Source organism: Thamnophis elegans, chromosome 15 (genome assembly GCF_009769535.1).
Source record: "Thamnophis elegans isolate rThaEle1 chromosome 15, rThaEle1.pri, whole genome shotgun sequence".
In the NCBI taxonomy this organism is placed as follows: domain Eukaryota; kingdom Metazoa; phylum Chordata; class Lepidosauria; order Squamata; family Colubridae; genus Thamnophis; species Thamnophis elegans.
The window spans coordinates 29,130,213-29,149,427 of NC_045555.1; the positions used below are offsets into that span (position 1 = coordinate 29,130,213).

Genomic DNA, 19,215 nt, shown 5'->3' on the forward strand with positions numbered 1-19,215 from the left:
TGAGGAAAGGGATAATAAAAAATTAGTTGTGGAATTTCAAGATAGTATTTAGAGTAATACTGCATCAAATGACTGAAAGTTACCAAATGTCCATTTTTTCCTTCTTGTATGCTTTTCTTGAAGAAGTCTACTTGTCTTGTGAATGCTGATGTTTCTATTTTGCAGGGTTCTACAGAGAGCTGCAATACCACAACTGAAGATGAAGATTTGAAAGGTACATACATCTTAATAGCAAATAGAGAAGAGATTGCAGGGTCATTGGCAAAGCAGCCTTTTTCCATGCCACCCTCTGTGCATAAAAAAGTGGATTGACCCCCTTTAAAGGAATAAGACATTGTAATTTCTGTCTTCTGGATTTGCTGGTTTACTGACTGGGCATATTATTATTGTGGTTGGTTGCACAGTCAGTCAGATGTTTAAACTGGGTTTGACATTTTTATCTTCCTATTGAGTCCTTCCCAAGGACCTGAGATATTGCTATTTATTAAATTTGCACACCGCCTGACTTCCAGCAACTCTGGGTGCTTTACAATTGTTAAAGACATTTAACACAAAAGCACAGGAGGCAAAAGAATAGTGATGGTTAAGAAAACACACACACACACACTTCTGTACGTATGTAAACAACCTCTTCATTGTTCTCATTTCTTATATTTAACTATTTAGGAATCTTATTGAATCTTGCTAGTAGTTTCTGGGAAAACAGATTTGCAGTATTTCTATGCAATGTGTAAAAACTACAAGATGAACTATTCACAGTTCAAGCTGCCACAGTAGGCAAACATTAATTTCCATTATTTACAGCAAGTCATAATGAGTCCTTTAAACTGACCTCAACTGACTGACTAGAACTGAAGAAGGAAAGTACTTCCATTGTTCTGTGTGGTGTGATGTTTCTGGAGAGTTCATACATCAAACCTTTCCTGCTTATCTATCAAGGCAGGCCCCTCCTCACTTGTGGAATCACATCTCCAGTCATAACTCCAATGCAAAAATCTGGATGACCACAGGATGGCAGCACAGGGAAAAGTGCAAATGCATTGCTGCCCTCTAATGGTAACAAGGTTGTACTAATTGCTTGTTTGCCTTGTTTTCTCTTGTCTTTTGAAAAAGTGGTAGGGTGTGGGGAGTGGGCAGCATACAGAGCTCGTAATATTTCACGGGTCACTCCAAGTGACCAAAATCCTTTATGTGTAAACAGAAGACTAGATTGAGGGTCAGCCTGTTTTGAACAAGGTGCACGCCTCCTGAAACAGCAGCATTGAAACACACCTGGGAATTGTTGTCTACATTACTCATTTCTGAGAAGGTCATCTTCGACAGTGCTTACCTATCCGTCTTGGCCACTGTAATGCGCTGTACATTGAGCTACATTAGTAAAGTCACAATAAGTGGCTATGTTATTATATGATATTAAAAAATATGAAGTGATGGGCAAATTCACTGGGTATAATGAAGGTGTTATTACTGTTTTTAAGGCGAAAAAATGACTCATGGGATGCCTGGCACAGGAGCCATTTCTCCCCTTATGAAGGGTGTGTGGTGGTGGAAGGCAGTGTTACCGCATTTGGGAAAGCATCACCTTCACATTGTACTTGTGAATTGCCTCTCTGTGGGATAAATAAAAATGAGACCTAAGCTGAGAGAATTTCTTAGTTTCACTTTACATAATTATCAAAAGGCACCATGTTTGATCTTTCAAGGCTTTTACTTCACTTAAACAGGAAACTCCCAAGACTCAAGAATCAAAAAAGTGAAGTGATTTTTAAATTTATTTGCCCAACTTCTAACCTGACTAAGCTTAATTTATCAAAGACAGTTTCTATACTGTCAATCTTTTGTTTCTGCCTCCAGAAACATAACCACTAGACCAGTATTTATTTGGTTGGCAACTTTAAGAGGTGTGGAGGGTTTAGGAGGCCTGCAAAGTGCTGCTGGGGGGGGAGGGGGGAGGGGGCAAGAACAGGTGAAAAAGGGCCCGGCCTCCCAAGCCCTTAGGATCACTCTGCAGGCCTTACAAACTCTCTGCACACCCTGTTTTTTGTGAAAAATGGGCCCATTTTCACAAAAAATGAAGTATATAAGTATAATTCACTAGGTATATTGTCTGGTTTTGCAGCCATCGAAGTGCATATAGGGATAGCAAAGTGAGCAAACCGTTTTTTAATGTAAAAGGTGGCTTAGTATTTGGCTGTCATTCTGTAGAGATTTTTGGTGAAATCAAAAAGTAATAGAAGTAGATAGTGAAGTAGATACTAAGAGGTATTAAGAGGAATGAAAGGAACAGAGATACATGAAAACCTGTTTGGTCAATCTGCTTTCTCAGTCAGGCAGTCCCAAATGTGGCAGTTGTGAAGACAGGAGATTGTTTGTTTCTAGCATGAAAATGAGATGGGAAAAGCACGGAGAGTTGCTTAGTGGGCACTTAGTATTTTTCTATCTTTGCTTAGGACAGAGGAAGCATCTAATCAAATTAGAAGAGCTTTATGCTTGCTGCATTTGTAACTCACTTTTCTTCCATGACACTCAAAGTAGCCTTGATCAGATCCCCAACCTACTGAAGTTCAGTCGAATTGCTCACTCAAAAATTGTTATATGAGGCAGGGATGTAATGATCTGGCCTTCTTATAATGCCCTCTCCAACTTATTGATTGGTTTAATAAGAAAATATTGATTTGGGTACAAGATCTGACACTTTCCTTGCTGAAATTGGCATTTTTAAAAATTCCAAATAATTGCAGTGTCTCAGAGTCAGTGCATCAAAAGAGTGGATCTCTTTGAAAAGATACTTGCAGTGTCTCTTCAGTGGGGAAGGTGTTCCAGAAATCCATCAAAGAATGGCCCTGGAGCTGCTTTTATCCAGGAGCAGTAGGTGCTCTGGGATTTTGTCGTATGTGAATGGGTGTGGATTTGTATTTTCAGTGCAATTCTTATCCTGCTTTCTGCTTTTACTTTAATTTTAATGCTTGCGTTTGTTTTGCAGCTACTGCCACACTGTCTTATGAAGAGAAGCTTCTTGCCTGGGATAGCCCAGGGCAAACAGTGGAGTTGGATCGTGCTCAGTCGGAGCCTGTCCTAACTCCAGTAGTCCCATTTGCATTTAACAGTCTATCATGTAAGTTAGCTGTTAATTAGCAGCAGTAGCAGGTAGAGAAATAGTAGTAGTGCTTTACATCCCTTATTTAACACTCCCCCTTATTTTTCTATTCCTACCTTTCTTCCCTATCCTCCTGTAGCAGTTACCACTTTCTGCTTGAATTAATTAGTTAGGAGAGTAGAACTGTTCATTACTAAGTGATCTCCATCCCTGGAAAACTGTCATGTGGCACAATTACCTGCATTCCCTTACATTTCAGCCTGGGATAAGTCATTGACCAATTGAACATGTTGACCAAGAGTTATAGACAAAAATGTACTTGCAAATGTGAACAAAAATGTTAAGAAAGCATCTGTTAACACGGTCAATCGTAGCAAATTAGCATCTGTTCTAGAATTATCAGATAACTTATCCTCAAAGTATTCTTCTACTTTGAGCTGCTTAGAATGGGCTTTCAAAGGGCATTATATGTAAGCTTGCCATACCATGAAGAAGGGACAGCACAAAAGCATATGAGAAATTGTAGCTGTTTCCTCTATCAGGCAGTGATAAAGCGTGGAATCTTCCTGCATATTTAGTTGTAAGCTGAAATGGGAACATCCTTGCCCAAGCCATAGGATGGGTACTGAATCAGTTGGCCATCTTTCTTCGTTGTCCTAAATGATAAGAGAAACTGTTCTTCTGCACAAAGTTCTTTGCAAGTCTCATTGAAATCATTAAGATTGTTTATTTTGTTTATCTAATGATCAACAGAAAACAAGCTTATATGTTACTGTCTATTATCCATGATGATTATTGCACTCCACTGGGTTTTAAAAGCTTTCTGTTTATACTGTCATGTTTGCTTCAGTGCAAGATCATAATAAAGTATTTATCATCACCAAATCTTCCTTCTAACAACAAAGATCAAAATGTTTTTCCAGCAGATAAAGATAGAAACTCAGATGTTCAAGAAATATTTGCTTAGAAATGGGACACTTAGACATGAGAGAATGCTCTCCCAAACAAGCTCACTCCTCTAGAGTTGCGGTTTTATTGGGGTTGTATTGGAATACTCAAATCAAGTTGTTTCAAGGCTGAGTAAAGGCAGATGGTGGGCTGATAGACTGATGATAGGCTGATAGGCCATCATTGGATACTTGTTTCATGTACAGACATAAAATGACCAAGGTAATCCATAAAAAAAGAGCTTAATCCAATATTTCGGGTAGCCAAGCTGCATATGAGTCTCCACAGAAATTAAAAAGATTCCAGGGCTTCAAGGGTGTTCAAGAACAGGTCTCCAAAATTTAGACTGCATTGCCACTAGAGGTTCAAGTCACAGTACTAACAAATCTATCTACCGTATAGCAGGCATTGAAAGATCTGAAGTCTGAATATATTTGTTGCAGCAGAAATATTATTATTGCCATTTTGGCTAGAAAAATGCAGAATTTCATTTGAAAGTTTATGGGCCTGATAGTGATATGTGTCTGCTGTTAATGTCAAGTTGCCAAGGCTTGGAAAGTTGCACCCAAGTATTTGAATATAAATATATTTTGTTTACTGTGACATGGGGCTATGGAAAAATGCTTTAGTTAAGTAGGAAAGAGGAAAAAATAGATTATTGGAAAGTGCTATGTGACGTTTCTTTCTCATTGGTTAAGATGTTTAATCTATTTGGGCACAATTTGGTAGCTGACGTGTACAATCTGTTGACAATGTTTGTTGTTTTATTGATGCTAAGCACAAGAAAAGTAGCAATTGGCCAGAAATAATGTATTGCTCAGTATATGAACTTAGAAAGTGCTACTTCGTCCATACCTTCTGTTTGTGCCACCCATTCAGATCTAGCTGCCCATAGAATGACAAACACAATAGGCCTTTTAATCCATTCTAGCCCAAATGGTTTAATGTATTGATTAGCTAAAGGAACAGAGTGACCTGTAAGCAAATGATTAGGCTTTGATTCCATGGCTTCAAGCTCAAGGTTTCCACAAAAGCAAGCAGCTTAGTTACGCAAACTCTTGGAAGGGAACCAGGAAAAAGTTTGGTAAGGATTAAGGATGTCATGGACATTTTGCTCTCTGACTTCAGAAAAGATTAATAGACATGAGATAAACTGCACATATCTGCTTTTACAAAAGCATTTGATGGATTTGCCTTTTTTTTGGGTAAGAGGAGCATAGCATAATATGTACCAATGGATATCATTCAGAAGACTTTAAAAATGAAAGCAGAGTTGTTTTTGCTCATGAATGAAGAATAGCGTAGCGTACCTTCTGTTATCATCCACATGACATGTCTGTAAACATTCAAGGCCTACAGATGAACCTGTTTTTTGAAGCTATTTATTTCTGTCGTGGAGGAAATCAGAAACATATTAAATATACTGTATTGCTCAGCTGGGGGGTATCTGAATTCGAACCATATGCTTACTGTGTGCACTTAAAATTTTGCCTTAAGTAATTTCCTTACATAGGGAGAGTTAGAATTTTGAGCCGAGGTAAAAAGTTGTGGCATACATAAAACTGGGAATAATAGTCAATCACAAAGCTAATTGAATAAGGTATGAAAATGTTTCTTCAAATGAAATCCTAGCTCTAGAAGAATGAGACTACACTTGGGACATTTTCAGGAGAAGCAGCAACTTTATTCAAGAATAAAAACAGTTGCTATTAAATCTTTATTTAAGCCACCAAGCAGATATTGGAGGCAGCATCTGAAAACATATCAGTGTGTTCGTTTGTTAATGTGTTTGAAGTTCTGTAACTGAAATCCCATGCTTGCATAATTTGTTGGAAGTTTCAAAGAACTGATGGTCTTACTATAATCTTATCTGGGCCAGTAGAAGCACAATTAAGCTTCTTCCAACAGATTTGCATTTTGTCTCACCAACCTCAGGGTGATTGCACAGACATTCCTATTGATGGTGATGACATTTCTAGTGTTTGCAATACAAATCATAGTTACTATACCCCAGATTTCTACAGAACCATGGTAGTTTACAAAATACAAATTGTGGCTCAAACTACCCTGTCCCCCTGAAAATAAGACCTCCTCGGATAATAAGCCAAATCAGGCTTTAGAGCACATATGCTAAAATAAGTCCTCCCCTCAAAATAAGCCAACCCTGAAATATTGCAACACAGCAGCAGCCACGAGGTGACTATGCTCTCTGCCTCCTGCACCTCAAAAATAATAAGACCTCCTCGAAAATAAGGCCAAACGCTTATTTTGGGGTCAAAAGAAAATAAGACTCTGTCTTATTTTCAGGGAAACACGGAAGAACTGCATAGCATGAACACCCAAGCCCCTAAAATAACTAGAATACAAACCTTTCAGAATTTGCTGCTAAATTGTAATGTCTGGGTTTTTTTAAAGTGATTATACAGATGATATCTAATTTAAATTTATTCCTGTTAGTGAAAAGCCAGTTGTGGCTATTGGATGAAAAAAAAAGAACATTCTTGGTACAATTGCTTAGTTTTTGAGGGAATAATAAACCAACGATAGATCTGTAATGGGCCCATTTCTTCAGATTTGCATTATATGGTGAATCTTTCTCATCACAGAGATGATGCTTCAAGTTCCTTGATTCTTGGAACATTACTGCTCTATATGGATTATGTCTTAGATACACTACAATACCTTGACTTCCTGCATGGGGCAGCCTGTTTCCTGAGTTCTTTCCTTTTAATAGCAGGCTCCATCCTTACAAATCGGATAAGCAAATACACCCTGTAGACTTGAACTTGCAAAATTCCTGAGCCAGCTATGTTATGCTGGCTCAGGAATTCTAGGCGTTAAAGTCCACAGGGTGTAAAGGAGCCATAGTTTGTCCACCCCTTCTCCAAATGGTGCTGCTTCTCTGGAATGCAAGAAGTCAGCTACCCCTGCAAGAAGGCGAGTAGTTACCCTGTTGATAAGGAGCGACTTATTCACCACATAGTTTTCATAATTCCAGTGCTTTCAAATTGTCTTTTTTATGCTTGTCCTCAGTGCGTAAGCAAGAAATCATCAAGATAACAGAGCAGCTGATCGAAGCAATCAACAATGGAGACTTTGAAGCGTACACGTAAGTGAAGAAATGCAGGCCCTTTATGTATCAAAATGACCATACAGTTAGTCCTCATTTAGTGACTACTCACAACTACGACAGCGATGAAAAAGTAAGTTTGTGACCAATCCTTTCATTTTTTTTACAACTTTTGCAGGTCTGTAAAGCAAAGGAAGGTTGAAGACATATCATAAGCACAACTACAGTTTCACTTAGTGACTGTTTTCCTTAACCAAGTTGCCAGTCCCAACTGTAGCTACATGAGGACTATCTATAATTAGTTACTTAAGCTATGAAAGCTTGTGCCAACTAATAGACAGAAATACTTGTAACCTATTGATGATAACTGACTGTCAATTGTGCCCTCGTGTTTTTTTAACTAGGACACCAAACAGGCATAGGTGAATCTTTTTTGATTCTGTAGAACCAGTATGAAACACATGTAATAAATGCAGCTTTTCAATATCAATATCTTGAAACCATGAAACAACACTCATTCATTGTATCAAACTAATTGCTCTATACAAAAATATTGTTCGTTTTTTTTTCTGAAAAAGTGGTTATTTAATCTAAATATGAATAGTTAAATAGGAGGAAATTATGAGTCTGTGCATATTGAGTCCTAATGGGAATAGAAAATGTGCATAAATAAATGCACTTGGAATTGAACCACAGGTAAAACCCATATATTGAATTTGGAACTAGGACAGTTTCCCCCAAGGTTTGTTTTCCTATAATCTCTATCTATTTTGTCAGTCCAAGAGAGAGTTAAGATTTTCTCTAAAGCAAGAAATAATTAGCATAAATGATTTTATCCTAATATTTGAAGCTGCTTCAGGGTTTTTTGATAGGGAAAACCTGCATCAAAGTGGCACAGTAGTAACAACGTGTGATAATAGTTGCGGTTGTCTGATAAATGATTTCAAGGATTAGATGCCAATGAGATCAGATTACTTCATTTGTTATAGGAAGATCTGTGATCCTGGGCTGACCTCATTTGAACCTGAAGCACTGGGAAACCTCGTGGAGGGGATGGACTTCCACAAGTTTTACTTTGAGAACTGTGAGTGGTAGATAACTGGCAAATTCAAAATGATTCTTCCCCTCTCTCCGTGGGTAGGAAATTGCTTGGGATTCATGTCCAGCTCGGGACTAGCTGTCAGAAAGATTCCTATTGTAACTTTGATAAATAACTTCCAAAATTAACTCCATTTTTCCCAGATTGTTTCTGAGATTGGACAAATCTGTTCCATGTCCCCTATTTTGTTCTCTTTTACTTCCAAATTTTGCATATAAAGCATGTGCACTTTGCTATAGCTTTCTGTCTCTGTGATTATCTTTTGATAACATCTTGTTTTATAGCACTAGGGTTTGGATACATAATGGTATCTAGGGAATTCTGGGGAATGCAGGGGAATTCTGGGAGTTGAAGTCCACAAGGCTTAAAGTTGCCAAGGTTGGACACCCCTGCTCTAAAGGGTCAAGAGCTGTCCAGACTGCCTGGACAGTGAGATGAGTGACATATAAATTAAACAATTAAATTAAAAAGAACATGTTTAAAATCCTGAAAAATTCCTGCCTACCTAAAAGGCGGCATTCTCTGTTTTTATAAGCACACACATGTGATGAACAAAACTTACTGAAATCAATTTTAATATGGTCATATCTAATTGCAACAAAGGTTTCATTTGTATGTTTTACTAATGCATTGCATGTATGTATTAATTTAATAAAAATAGAATGCATATTAATTAAAAGTATTATATGGACAACCACTGAAGTCTGTTGGCAATTTGCAGTAAAAGAAGTATCATCCATATTCTATTATTTAACAATAAGGAGAATATGTTTTAGTGAACTACAAAAGTAGAAAATTATAGCAAAGTGCTCTAATTATTTTTAATTTCATCTGTTTCAGGAATGTATGCTACACTTCAATATTTTCAGAGCATTTTGCAGAATAATATATATTAAAATTCTTTGCAGCAATTGGCATGGGAAAAAAACCTGAATTATTGTTAAAAGCAAAATTCCAGAAATGGAATGTTAAAAATAGCAAGAACAATAGACCAGCTTCTAGGCAAGTCCTCCTAGGCAGAGATCCGCAGGAATAAGGGGGAAGAAGTGAGAAGGCCATCTACTTGCAAACAATATCTCTCTTCTTCTTTGACAGGAAGATATAGAGAGAAATACCGTAGGTGACTGGAGATTCTGCTGAGTTTGACTCTAGTTCCCAAATCATTTAGGACAGGGGTGTCCAAACTTGGGAACTTTAAGACAGCTGGCTGGGGAATTCTGGGAGTTGAAGTCCACAAGTCTTAAAGTTCCCAAGTTTGGACACCCCTGATTTAGGGTTTTCAGGACAGGCAGTAGCTCTCACTGTGGTTCACATATGGCAGTGCTGTCCTTTTAATACTAATAAAATTCAATTATGAGATCAAGTTTCGTACTTCAGGTTGCCTGACTGGAACTGAGTCTCAAACAGAAACTTTTTTCCTGGAAACCCAAAGCTTCATGGGTCTTGTTGACTTTCACTGCAGAATTAACAAATGCCAATTGCTCTTGGACAGAATTTGATGATGTGATGTAAACTCAGTCAAAAATGCCATCCCATTTGCAGATAAATAGATGCAAAAGAGCTGCTAAAACCATTTATTTTATTCATGGGATTGGATATAATTTGCCAAATCGTCTGCCATATTTTGACTAGCTGAGGGAAATCTTTATATTTAAAGCATTTTCAAAACTGGATTGGCTTGTTCTATTTTCTGATTAGGCATACATGAAAGTGATATTTATCACAGAAACGCCCTTAAGGGGAAAAAACTGTAAAAATTGTGAAGGAAAGATATAGGATTATTTGTACTAAATACCTTTAAAGTTTATTTGTAGGGGAAGGAGGATAGAGGTAAAAACATATTTTCTTTCCTAATCATGAGTTCCATGCTAGTGTAGATATGTACTGTAGCTTACAGATAGATGCAGGGTACATTTTAAAAAGTATTATGAATGAAAAAATAGTTCTAAAATTTCATTTCTTGCCAAGTAAAATCATGGGAAAATTAAGTCCTTCATCCTTGATAAATACCATGTTACTGAGAAAACATGTGAAAAGTATTTGTTATAGAACTGTTCTTTTGTATTTGGGTTTTCTACTGTCACCTTCCTTCCATTCCCCCGCTCCCACAAAGCTGTGATTGAAAAGAAGACCAAAAAGAAATGTTCTTATTGAGAGCTGCTGCTGCTATGAAAACAAGACCTCTTCTCCTTTTTCCCACACTGAGATATTTATAGGGAGATCTTATTCTATGTAGGGAGAAGCTCCCTGATCTTTTATGATACCCCAAATCATTCATCATATGTTGTAGAGACCCAGATTGACTTTGGCGCAGTTTGAGGACAATTGCTTCACTCTGGATGAATCCACTGTCTCAGTTAAACCTCTGTAACACAGGATTTGTCCAACTTTGATGGACACCTTTTGGTTTCTTGAGATTTGTTCTTAAAACTACCAAATTTTAAAAGTGCTTTTTAAAAGAGTTCTCTTTGTTAAAAATTCAGGACAATTCAGGACAATTGAATGGAAAATTCTGTTTATGGTTTGTTTAAGGATACATAGTGCTTAAGATTAAAAGGTAGCATTTGGTTTGAAGAATGTACTATTGCCCCATAAAGTACTGCTTTTCTTTTCTTGCAAAAAGCTTTGCTATCAAATTTCATTTCTTGGTAGGATTTGAGGTATCTTGTCTAGGTGGTAGGGAATAGGGCAGTGATGGCTAACCTTCGTGTGCCAAAAGCGGGGGGGAGCACAGGGGGGTTGTGCGTGGGTGTGCCCACACCCATACTATGTGTCCCCCATGTGCATGCATGCGTGACCCCTGCCCTCCCCCCGCTTTTGGTGCATGATGGACCCATTTTTCACTCTCCCCAGGCTCCAGAGAGTTTCTAGGAGCCTGGGGAAGGTGAAAACACCCCCCCCCCACCCTTCCAGACGCTTCAGGATGCTTCCCTGAAGCCTTTGAAGGGTGAAAAACAGTCGAAAATGAAGGCCGAAGTCAGATGGCAGGACAACACCTTGTGTGCCCTAACAAATTGCTCCACGTGCCACTTGTCACACGTGTGCCATATGTTCACCATTACAGGAATAGGATAATAATACAATGTAATGATATCCCTGCTCTCCATCATGTGGGTGGGTGGAAACCTATGCAATACAGATTGGCAATCCTCTCTTGTCGGCCAGGTGGGAGCAAAAAAATGTCTGTCGCCATCTAATAGCTTCCCAAAGGCAGACGGAGGAAGCCTTTAGGCTGGTCAAGTTACTGTATCCTTCCTCTTTCTGCTGCTCATCCCTGTCTGCTCAACAATTTTCCTCATTCTGTTATATTCCATAGAGGCAAAGTGGATTCTATTGTATATAATTATATTAAATGATCAAGCCATTAATTTTGTCCTTCCAAGAATTCTTTAGATTCAGAACAGCAATATTTTTAGAATTTATGAAGAAAGTGTTTGAAATGCTGGGTGGATTGCAGCTTTGCTATGATTAGGGAAAGAAAAGTTAGGAAAAAATGTTTGCAAAAGAGGGAAATGTGGATGCTACATCCCCGATTGAGATGGAAGAAAACAACAAAGGAGATGAAGATGGATCACATGGTTACCAAGCTCTCCTGACCGAAGCAATTTCTCTTGGGTGAGTTTAGAAGAATCTTGATTGTTTTTTGTATCTCCTCAGTACTGTCCAAGAACAACAAACCAATCCACACTACCATCCTGAATCCCCATGTTCATGTTATTGGTGATGATGCAGCATGTATTGCCTATATCCGTTTGACCCAATATATTGATGGCCAGGGACGACCTCGCACCATGCAGTCCGAAGAGACCCGTGTCTGGCATCGCCGTGATGGCAAGTGGCTGAATGTACACTACCATTGTTCCGGGGCTCCTGCAGCTCCGCTCCAATGAAGCTAAAAATGGGTAGGTTTGGGAAAGGCTACAAGTGCTGTTAGGAATATATCGAGCAATGTTTAGCTAGACAAAGTCCCGCAGGCCTAAAGACTTGCAGGGAAAGTGAGCCATACAAATACTTTATATTCTGAAATGTGACCAGAGGTGCAGAGAAGGCAGAGAGGGAAAGCTTGCAAGCAAAGATGTACAGATATACTAATTCATGTTATTAAGTCTTAAAAGAAGGTGGGAAAGGCCGTTTGAGCCCATACAACTGATCTCAGTATAATACTTTTAATCAGAAGGATGTTTCAGTGAGATTTACTTCTTATGTGTAACTTAAAAGCTGATAAAGAAGTTCCTACTGTACTGAAATGAGTTGAAATGTTTTGATAGACTAGGAGGGAATGGCTCAAATCTCCTTGCCCTTCAGGTTGTCAGACAACAGGCCTAGGCATCCCTCTCATTCCATACAGCAGGGGTCTCCAATCTTGGCAACTTTCAGACTTGAAATTCTGGAAGTTGAAGTCCACAAGTCTTAAAGTTGCCAAGATTGGAAACCCCTGCCATAGAGAACCAAAGGATTCAGTTCAGTCGTTTCTCATTTATCGAGGTAAAAGCCAGCAAAGACTCCATTTGTTCACTGATCAGTCCTGCAAGATTGGAGGGCATATTGATATATGTTTCAAATATCACAACCATATTTGATTTCCCCAAGTTTTTAAGGCCCTGGTTAAAGCAAGTCTATTCTCACAATAAAAAAATAGATGTTTTTGTAACCTGCCTAATTTTTGATAAATATTACACCTTTTTGCTAAAAGTAGCCTCAGTTTGTAACCCTGAGGAGTATCAGGCATATACTCCTATCATCATTTTTAATTATGAATTCTTATTCTTGTAATGAGGCAGGGAATGAGAGTGACATTAGGCCTTCCATGGGAATTGAAAAGTAGGTTTAAAAAATTAAGAATTAAATAAGAAAACTGACAAGGTAACTCCATTAAATAATAAAAAAGGTAGTGTCAACACTAAAATTAAGCCCAAGAAGGAGTTTAAGAAACTTAAAACTTTTTAATAGGTTGAAAAGGGACAAGAAGCAACACTTGCAGGATGTCAAGAAAAAAGGTAGGTTGGTCTGTTGGCTTTAAAAAAAAAACAATCTATGAATCTACATACATTTGAAGGGGTTTTTTTTTGTAAGTCTTCATAAACTGCTGAAGGGAACTCAGATTTTTAAATTAGGAAACCATGTCTTGAACTATTAGAAGGCAATGTTTCTTTGTCCCTGCTTCCCTGCTGTCCCCTTTTCCATGCCCCTCTGAAAGGGTAGATAGGGAAATTCAGCAATCCACTTGAACTGCTAAAACCATTGGGACAAAAGTTTAAATAAATATAATGCTCCAGTTACCAATGCTAGTTATCAAGCTGAATCTTAAGGAACAGCAAAGATTGGTCGGGAAAAAAACTTCTGGGAGATTTACTGTGATTCATCATAACAGAACAAAAGAAATTTCAGTAAAAGTCTCATTGCTCTTTAGCTTAGGTTTGCTCAGATCATTTTTGATTTCTTTGGAAATGGTGAGAGAAATTGAGCACCTTGATAAATATTATACAGGTTTTATAAAGTACTAGTTGTATAGCTTTTATGTTGAAAACATAAGAAAAAAAATCCAAGTTCTATAACTTAGGGATTGTATAGATGTAGGTTTTTTACGTGAAAAGCCTTGTCCCATGAGACTCAGGAAGTGCTCTATCCCGGCCCCTCCGGGTCGGCGGATCCCGGAGGCCTCCTTGGTTCACCGAGGAGCTCCGGGAGAAGAAAGCGCCGGAGGAGACGCCTAGAGCACCTGTGGAGGTCCGATAAGTCCGAATCGAACCGAGCACTTTTAACAACTTGCACCAAGGAATATATCAGGGCATTGAGGACAGCAAAAAGAACGTATATTGCCACCTTGGTTGCGTCCGCTGAGTCCCGCCCAGCTGCCCTCTTTAGGATAACCCGCTCCCTCCTAAATAGGAGGGATACGGGGGACCCCTTACAGGGTAGGGCTGAGGATTATGTCCAGTTCTTAGCGGACAAAGATGCTCGGTTTAGGTCAGACATGGACTCCACCTTTGCAGATCCAGCCGAGGCACAAGGGGATAACTTGGCAGACCATCTCTGGGTTGAGTTTCAGGATGTTGCCTCTGGGGATGTGGACAAGGCCATACGAGCTGTGAGTGCCTCCACCTGTGTACTGGACCCGTGTCCCCCCTGGCTGGTTGCCAACAGCAGTGAGGTGACACGAGGCTGGATCCAGGTGGTCGTCACCGCCTCCCTTCGGGAGGGGCACTTCCCCGCCGCACTTAAAGCGGTGGTGGTGAGACCCCTCCTGAAGAAACCATCCTTGGATCCAGCCGTCCTTAACAATTACCGTCCAGTCTCCAACCTCCCCTTTGTCGGGAAGGTTGTTGAGAAGGTGGTGGCCTACCAGCTTCAACGGTCCTTGGAGGAAGCTAGTTACCTTGACCCCTTCCAGTCCGGCTTCAGACCTGGTTACAGCACAGAAACCGCTTTGGTCGCATTGACCGATGATCTCTGGAGAGCCAGGGATGGAGGCCATGCGTCCATCCTGGTTCTCCTCGACCTCTCGGCGGCTTTCGATACCATCGACCATGGTATCCTTCTGCGACGACTGCGGGAGGTGGGGGTGGGAGGCACTGTTTTGCAGTGGTTCTCCTCCTACCTCTCGGACAGGTCGCAGTCGGTGTTGGTGGGGGGGCAGAGATCGTCCCCTAGGCCCCTAACATATGGGGTGCCGCAGGGTTCGGTCTTATCCCCCCTACTATTTAACATCTACATGAAACCGCTGGGCGAGATCATTCGGAGGCACGGGATAAAATACCACCAATACGCGGACGACACTCAGTTGTATCTGTCCGCCCCGTGCCAACTCAATGAAGCGGTGGACGTGATGAACCAGGGTCTTGAGGCCGTTAAGAACTGGATGAGAGCTAACAAACTGGTACTCAACCTGGACAAGACCGAGTGGCTGTTGTGTTTCCCTCCCAATAATTTGGCCAGTGTTCCATCGCTCAGGCTGGGGGGTCAAATTTTACACCCCTCAGATAGGGTTCGCAACTTGGGAGTCCTCCTGGACCCACAGCTGACTTTTGACCATCACCTGTCGGCTGTGACCAGGGGGGCATTTGCCCAGGTTCGCCTGGTGCGCCAGTTGCGACCCTACCTGAACCGGGAGGCTCTCACAACAGTCACTCGAGCCCTTGTGACCTCTAGGCTGGAATATTGCAATGTGCTCTACATGGGGCTGCCCTTGAAGAGCATCCGACGACTTCAGCTAGTCCAGAATGCGGCCACGCGAGTGATTGTGGGCGCACCGCGGTTCGCCCACATAACACCCATCCTCCGTGAGCTGCACTGGCTACCTGTTGATCTCCGGGTGCGCTTCAAGGTGCTTCTTACCATCCATAAAGCCCTTCATGGTAGTGGATCTGTGTACTTGAGAGACCGCCTCCTGCCAATTACCTCCCTTCGACCTATTAGATCGCACAGATTGGGCCTCCTCCGAGTTCCATCCGCCAGTCAGTGCCGACTGGCAACTACGCGGAGGAGAGCCTTCTCAGTAGCAGCTCCGACCCTTTGGAAAGATCTCCCCGTGGAGATTCGTACCCTCACCACCGTCCAGACCTTCCGCACAGCCCTTAAGATCTGGCTATCCCGTCAGGCCTGGGGATAAAGATTTTAATCCGCCCCACCCGAATGTTGAATGAATGTTGTGTTTTATTATTTCATTTCTATTTTTACTCACGTATTGTCTTATGTTTTGTCTTGCACTCCCCCTCCTATGAATTGTAAGCCGCCCTGCGTCCCCTCAGGGAAAAGGGCGGCCTATAAATAATAAATAAAATCTTAAAAAAAAAAAAAATTCGTTCTTCAGAGAGAAGAAATAGGGAATATAGGAGGAATGAGTATGAGATATCTTTGCTGCCTTGAGTTATTTACTGTATTGTAAACTAATGCCTTAAATGTTTTGCCAATTTGTTTGGGAGATTTCTGAATGTTGTTGGATATTTAATTTTTAGAAAAAATAGTCAACTGTATCTCATTGAAAAGGAAATTTAGAGTTTACAATGCCTGGAACCCCAATATCTTTGGCTCTCTGTGTAGAAACTCATCCTATTTATTCATATAACATGATAAATAGAACAAAAAGGGGCATTTGTCACCTCTTCCACAAAGTTTATTCTTCAAAGGTGCAATAAAACATAAAAGGAAGCTGAGGCTTTTTATGGATTTTGTGCAATTTGGTTTCAACACCAGAAGCATGCCTCCCACTTCCTATGCTGGGTGTGCTTAAAGGGGAAATGCAGTTTTATTTGTTTTAGAAGCACTTTGAATAGGAAAGAGCACAGAAATTATTTTTGGGCTGCGCACTCACCCTGCAGCATCCTTGACATACAGCAGATACAACATTAGTTAAATTCTCAAATATTAGAAGAGCACAATCCAACAGATAATTTGTCTCTTTTTCACTGTGTCCTTTTTTCCATACTAACTTCTCAAATGTATTATTTTAGATCTCTGAGACAGCTTACAGTCAGTGGAATATTAACTTGAAGAAATTATTTTAATAATTAATAGTAATTAAGTGGAATTGGGAGGACTATCTCCTAACTATTGTCTGCTGTGAAGTGTAACTTTCTTCAATATACTACCTTAAATGCAGGTGTAACCATCCAGGCCTGGGAATTCCTAATCTGTTTTGTCCCATTTACCTGGTTGTGTTTCATCCCAGAGTTTTTCTCTTCATGCTTATTCTTTTCTGATTGCAGCAGTTTTCGGAGATACTCAGCGGGAGGGCAATATCTTCTCAGCAAGCAGCTCTGGAGTACCTGAATTACAGCAACGGTCATATTCGTTTTGACGTTTAAAGAAATATGAATTACAAACCGGCAGCAGCCAAATGCACGAAACCCTGCATGAATCTGATGCTCCGGGTGCTGCCGCCTTTCTGTTGTTTTTCCATGGATCCATCGTGTCTGTTTCTGCTGTATGAAGGTGTCTTATAAATCCTGAGAGAAACCCATATTGTTTGTATAGAAAAGAGATCATCTGTGACGGAGTATCCAGCACCTCCCCTGCAGGGCTGATGACGGAGCAACAGCTGTGAAGCATCTTTCAGAATTGGAGCAAAGAAAGGAGAGAGAAAGAGTTTGAGAGCGAGAGACTGTGCCTCTTAGGCAGCAGGATGCTGTAGGCCCAGTGGAAATTGACCTTGTCTTCGGGTTATGCTGCTGCTTTAATCAGTGAGATATGGCTGATGGTGGTGAGCTCACTAGGGCCAGCATAAAGAAAGGGGTAAAGCAGGAGGAGGACTTTTCTTACACTGCTGCCCTCCAGCAACCACCTGGAGCCCAAACATCAGCAGTAAAGATGAGCCAATGGCTACTGGCTCACACTGATGGATTGGATAAAAATGAACAAGAATGTTTTAAGGAACAAGTATGAGCTGGTTTTGTTAGCATAGGAGCTTCAGAGGTGCACTGGTTTTTACAAACAGCCACTCCTCGATGATGTAAGTCAACGTATAAGGGTAGAATTTAAAAGCAAATAATCTTAAGAGGGCAAAAATTATGTGAATGGCTTACTTTATTTTTTATTGTTTAGAATAGATGGGATCCAGAGGTCTGCAGAATATGTGCTCCTTAGGAAACAGTTGAAAAGCTTTGTTACACTCCGCCCTGAAGATTTGCACACCCATGCATTTGCTTCCTGTATGGTGTGTAATTTAGTCTGTGTGTTATACTAAAATACTATATTATCTATGAATTTAAAAAAAATCTCTATAATTATGGGGCTAGCTGGTTTCCCAGTTTGATTTGTTTTCTGATAAAACTAGCAAAGGGAGCCAGCAACTTCCAGAAGTGCTTTTTTTCAGTAGCCCAGTCTATTTGACATTGCTTTATTTCCTGTTGTTACGTAGTTTTTTTGGGTTGTTTTAACCACATAAACGTAGAACTTTTGCATCAACCATATTTATTGTCTTTGCTACAAAGACAAAGACATTACTTTGCAAGTAATGTTCTTTATTTCCTACATTAGAAGCGTTTGTCAGCTTTATGGTTCGACTACTATTTTTTCAGTTTCTGAGTAGAAGTGGGATAAAAGCCTTCCCAAAAAATTTCCAAGATCAGATTTATACCATGACATTCTCTGCCCCTCGTGTACAATGCACATCAAACATTTTTATGTCCATTCATTAGATCTGAGAACATGGAATTCCATTAGGTTGCTCCCTTTGTACCTGAAATAGGACTGAGTATATTTTTGCTGTCTAATTAAATAGAAAATAGAGGGTGAAATTAATGGAGTTTAGGAAAATACAAATTTTCAGTTTCAATATAAATTGGAAGGGAAATACGGTACCTTTTTCTGTTGTTCTAATGAGAAACTCCTAACTCAGCTCCGTAATATTTGTAATAGCTTATGACTCTGCAGGAAAAAAAGCATTCCTTCTTGCAGGTTTGTGCAAAATTTCATTTTCCTTTATAAAGCGAAGGAATGTTTTCTCAAGCAAAAGAGATGTTCTCTCTATTGGGACTAAAGAACCTGTGACACTTCAGTTGTTGCTGGTTATACCTCCCAGTATCCCTCACCATTGGCTTGTGAGCTGGGGTTATGGGTGAAGTTAATTCAACAGCATCTGGAAGGTGACAAAAACTTCACCTTTTCCTATAAATTTAATATAAAACATATCTAGGGCTAAGTGTGTGAAGTAATAAAACCCCTGATAATTTTACTAGGATTTTTAAGAATGACGTTGCAAAGTGAGGAACAGGAAATTAGTTACACTGCGTAATAAAAGATGTGCATGCTTCTAGGTCTGATCTTTTCTTGTCTTTATCTGATTATTTATAATAATCCCTCTGTATTGAGTATCTGCATCCTTAAAACATATTTTTGGAACCGTTTGAGTTGTTTTGTCTTTGTTTTTACCGTCTGTAAGATCTGTTCCAATTTAATGAGAATCTTAGCTTGGTATGGCCATTATCAAACACAGCTATAGGCCTTTGGCTTTCTTAATGTTCTCCTGAGGTTAATGTAAGCATCTATATCATGTCCAGTTTT

The 19,215-nt window shown here is 39.9% G+C and overlaps 1 protein-coding gene across 1 annotated transcript in view; it reads left to right on the plus strand.

The window, feature by feature from the left end:
• CAMK2G (calcium/calmodulin dependent protein kinase II gamma) overlaps positions 1-19,058 on the plus strand; it is a 191,774-nt gene extending 172,716 nt beyond the window's left edge. Inside the window, 6 exon segments of the mRNA XM_032231649.1 lie at positions 166-214; positions 2,984-3,115; positions 7,079-7,154; positions 8,105-8,199; positions 11,872-12,116; positions 16,920-19,058. Of these exon segments, the coding sequence (XP_032087540.1) occupies positions 166-214; positions 2,984-3,115; positions 7,079-7,154; positions 8,105-8,199; positions 11,872-12,104 (585 nt within the window). The 3' untranslated portion in view covers positions 12,105-12,116; positions 16,920-19,058.
• The last annotated feature ends 157 nt before the right edge of the window (positions 19,059-19,215 follow it).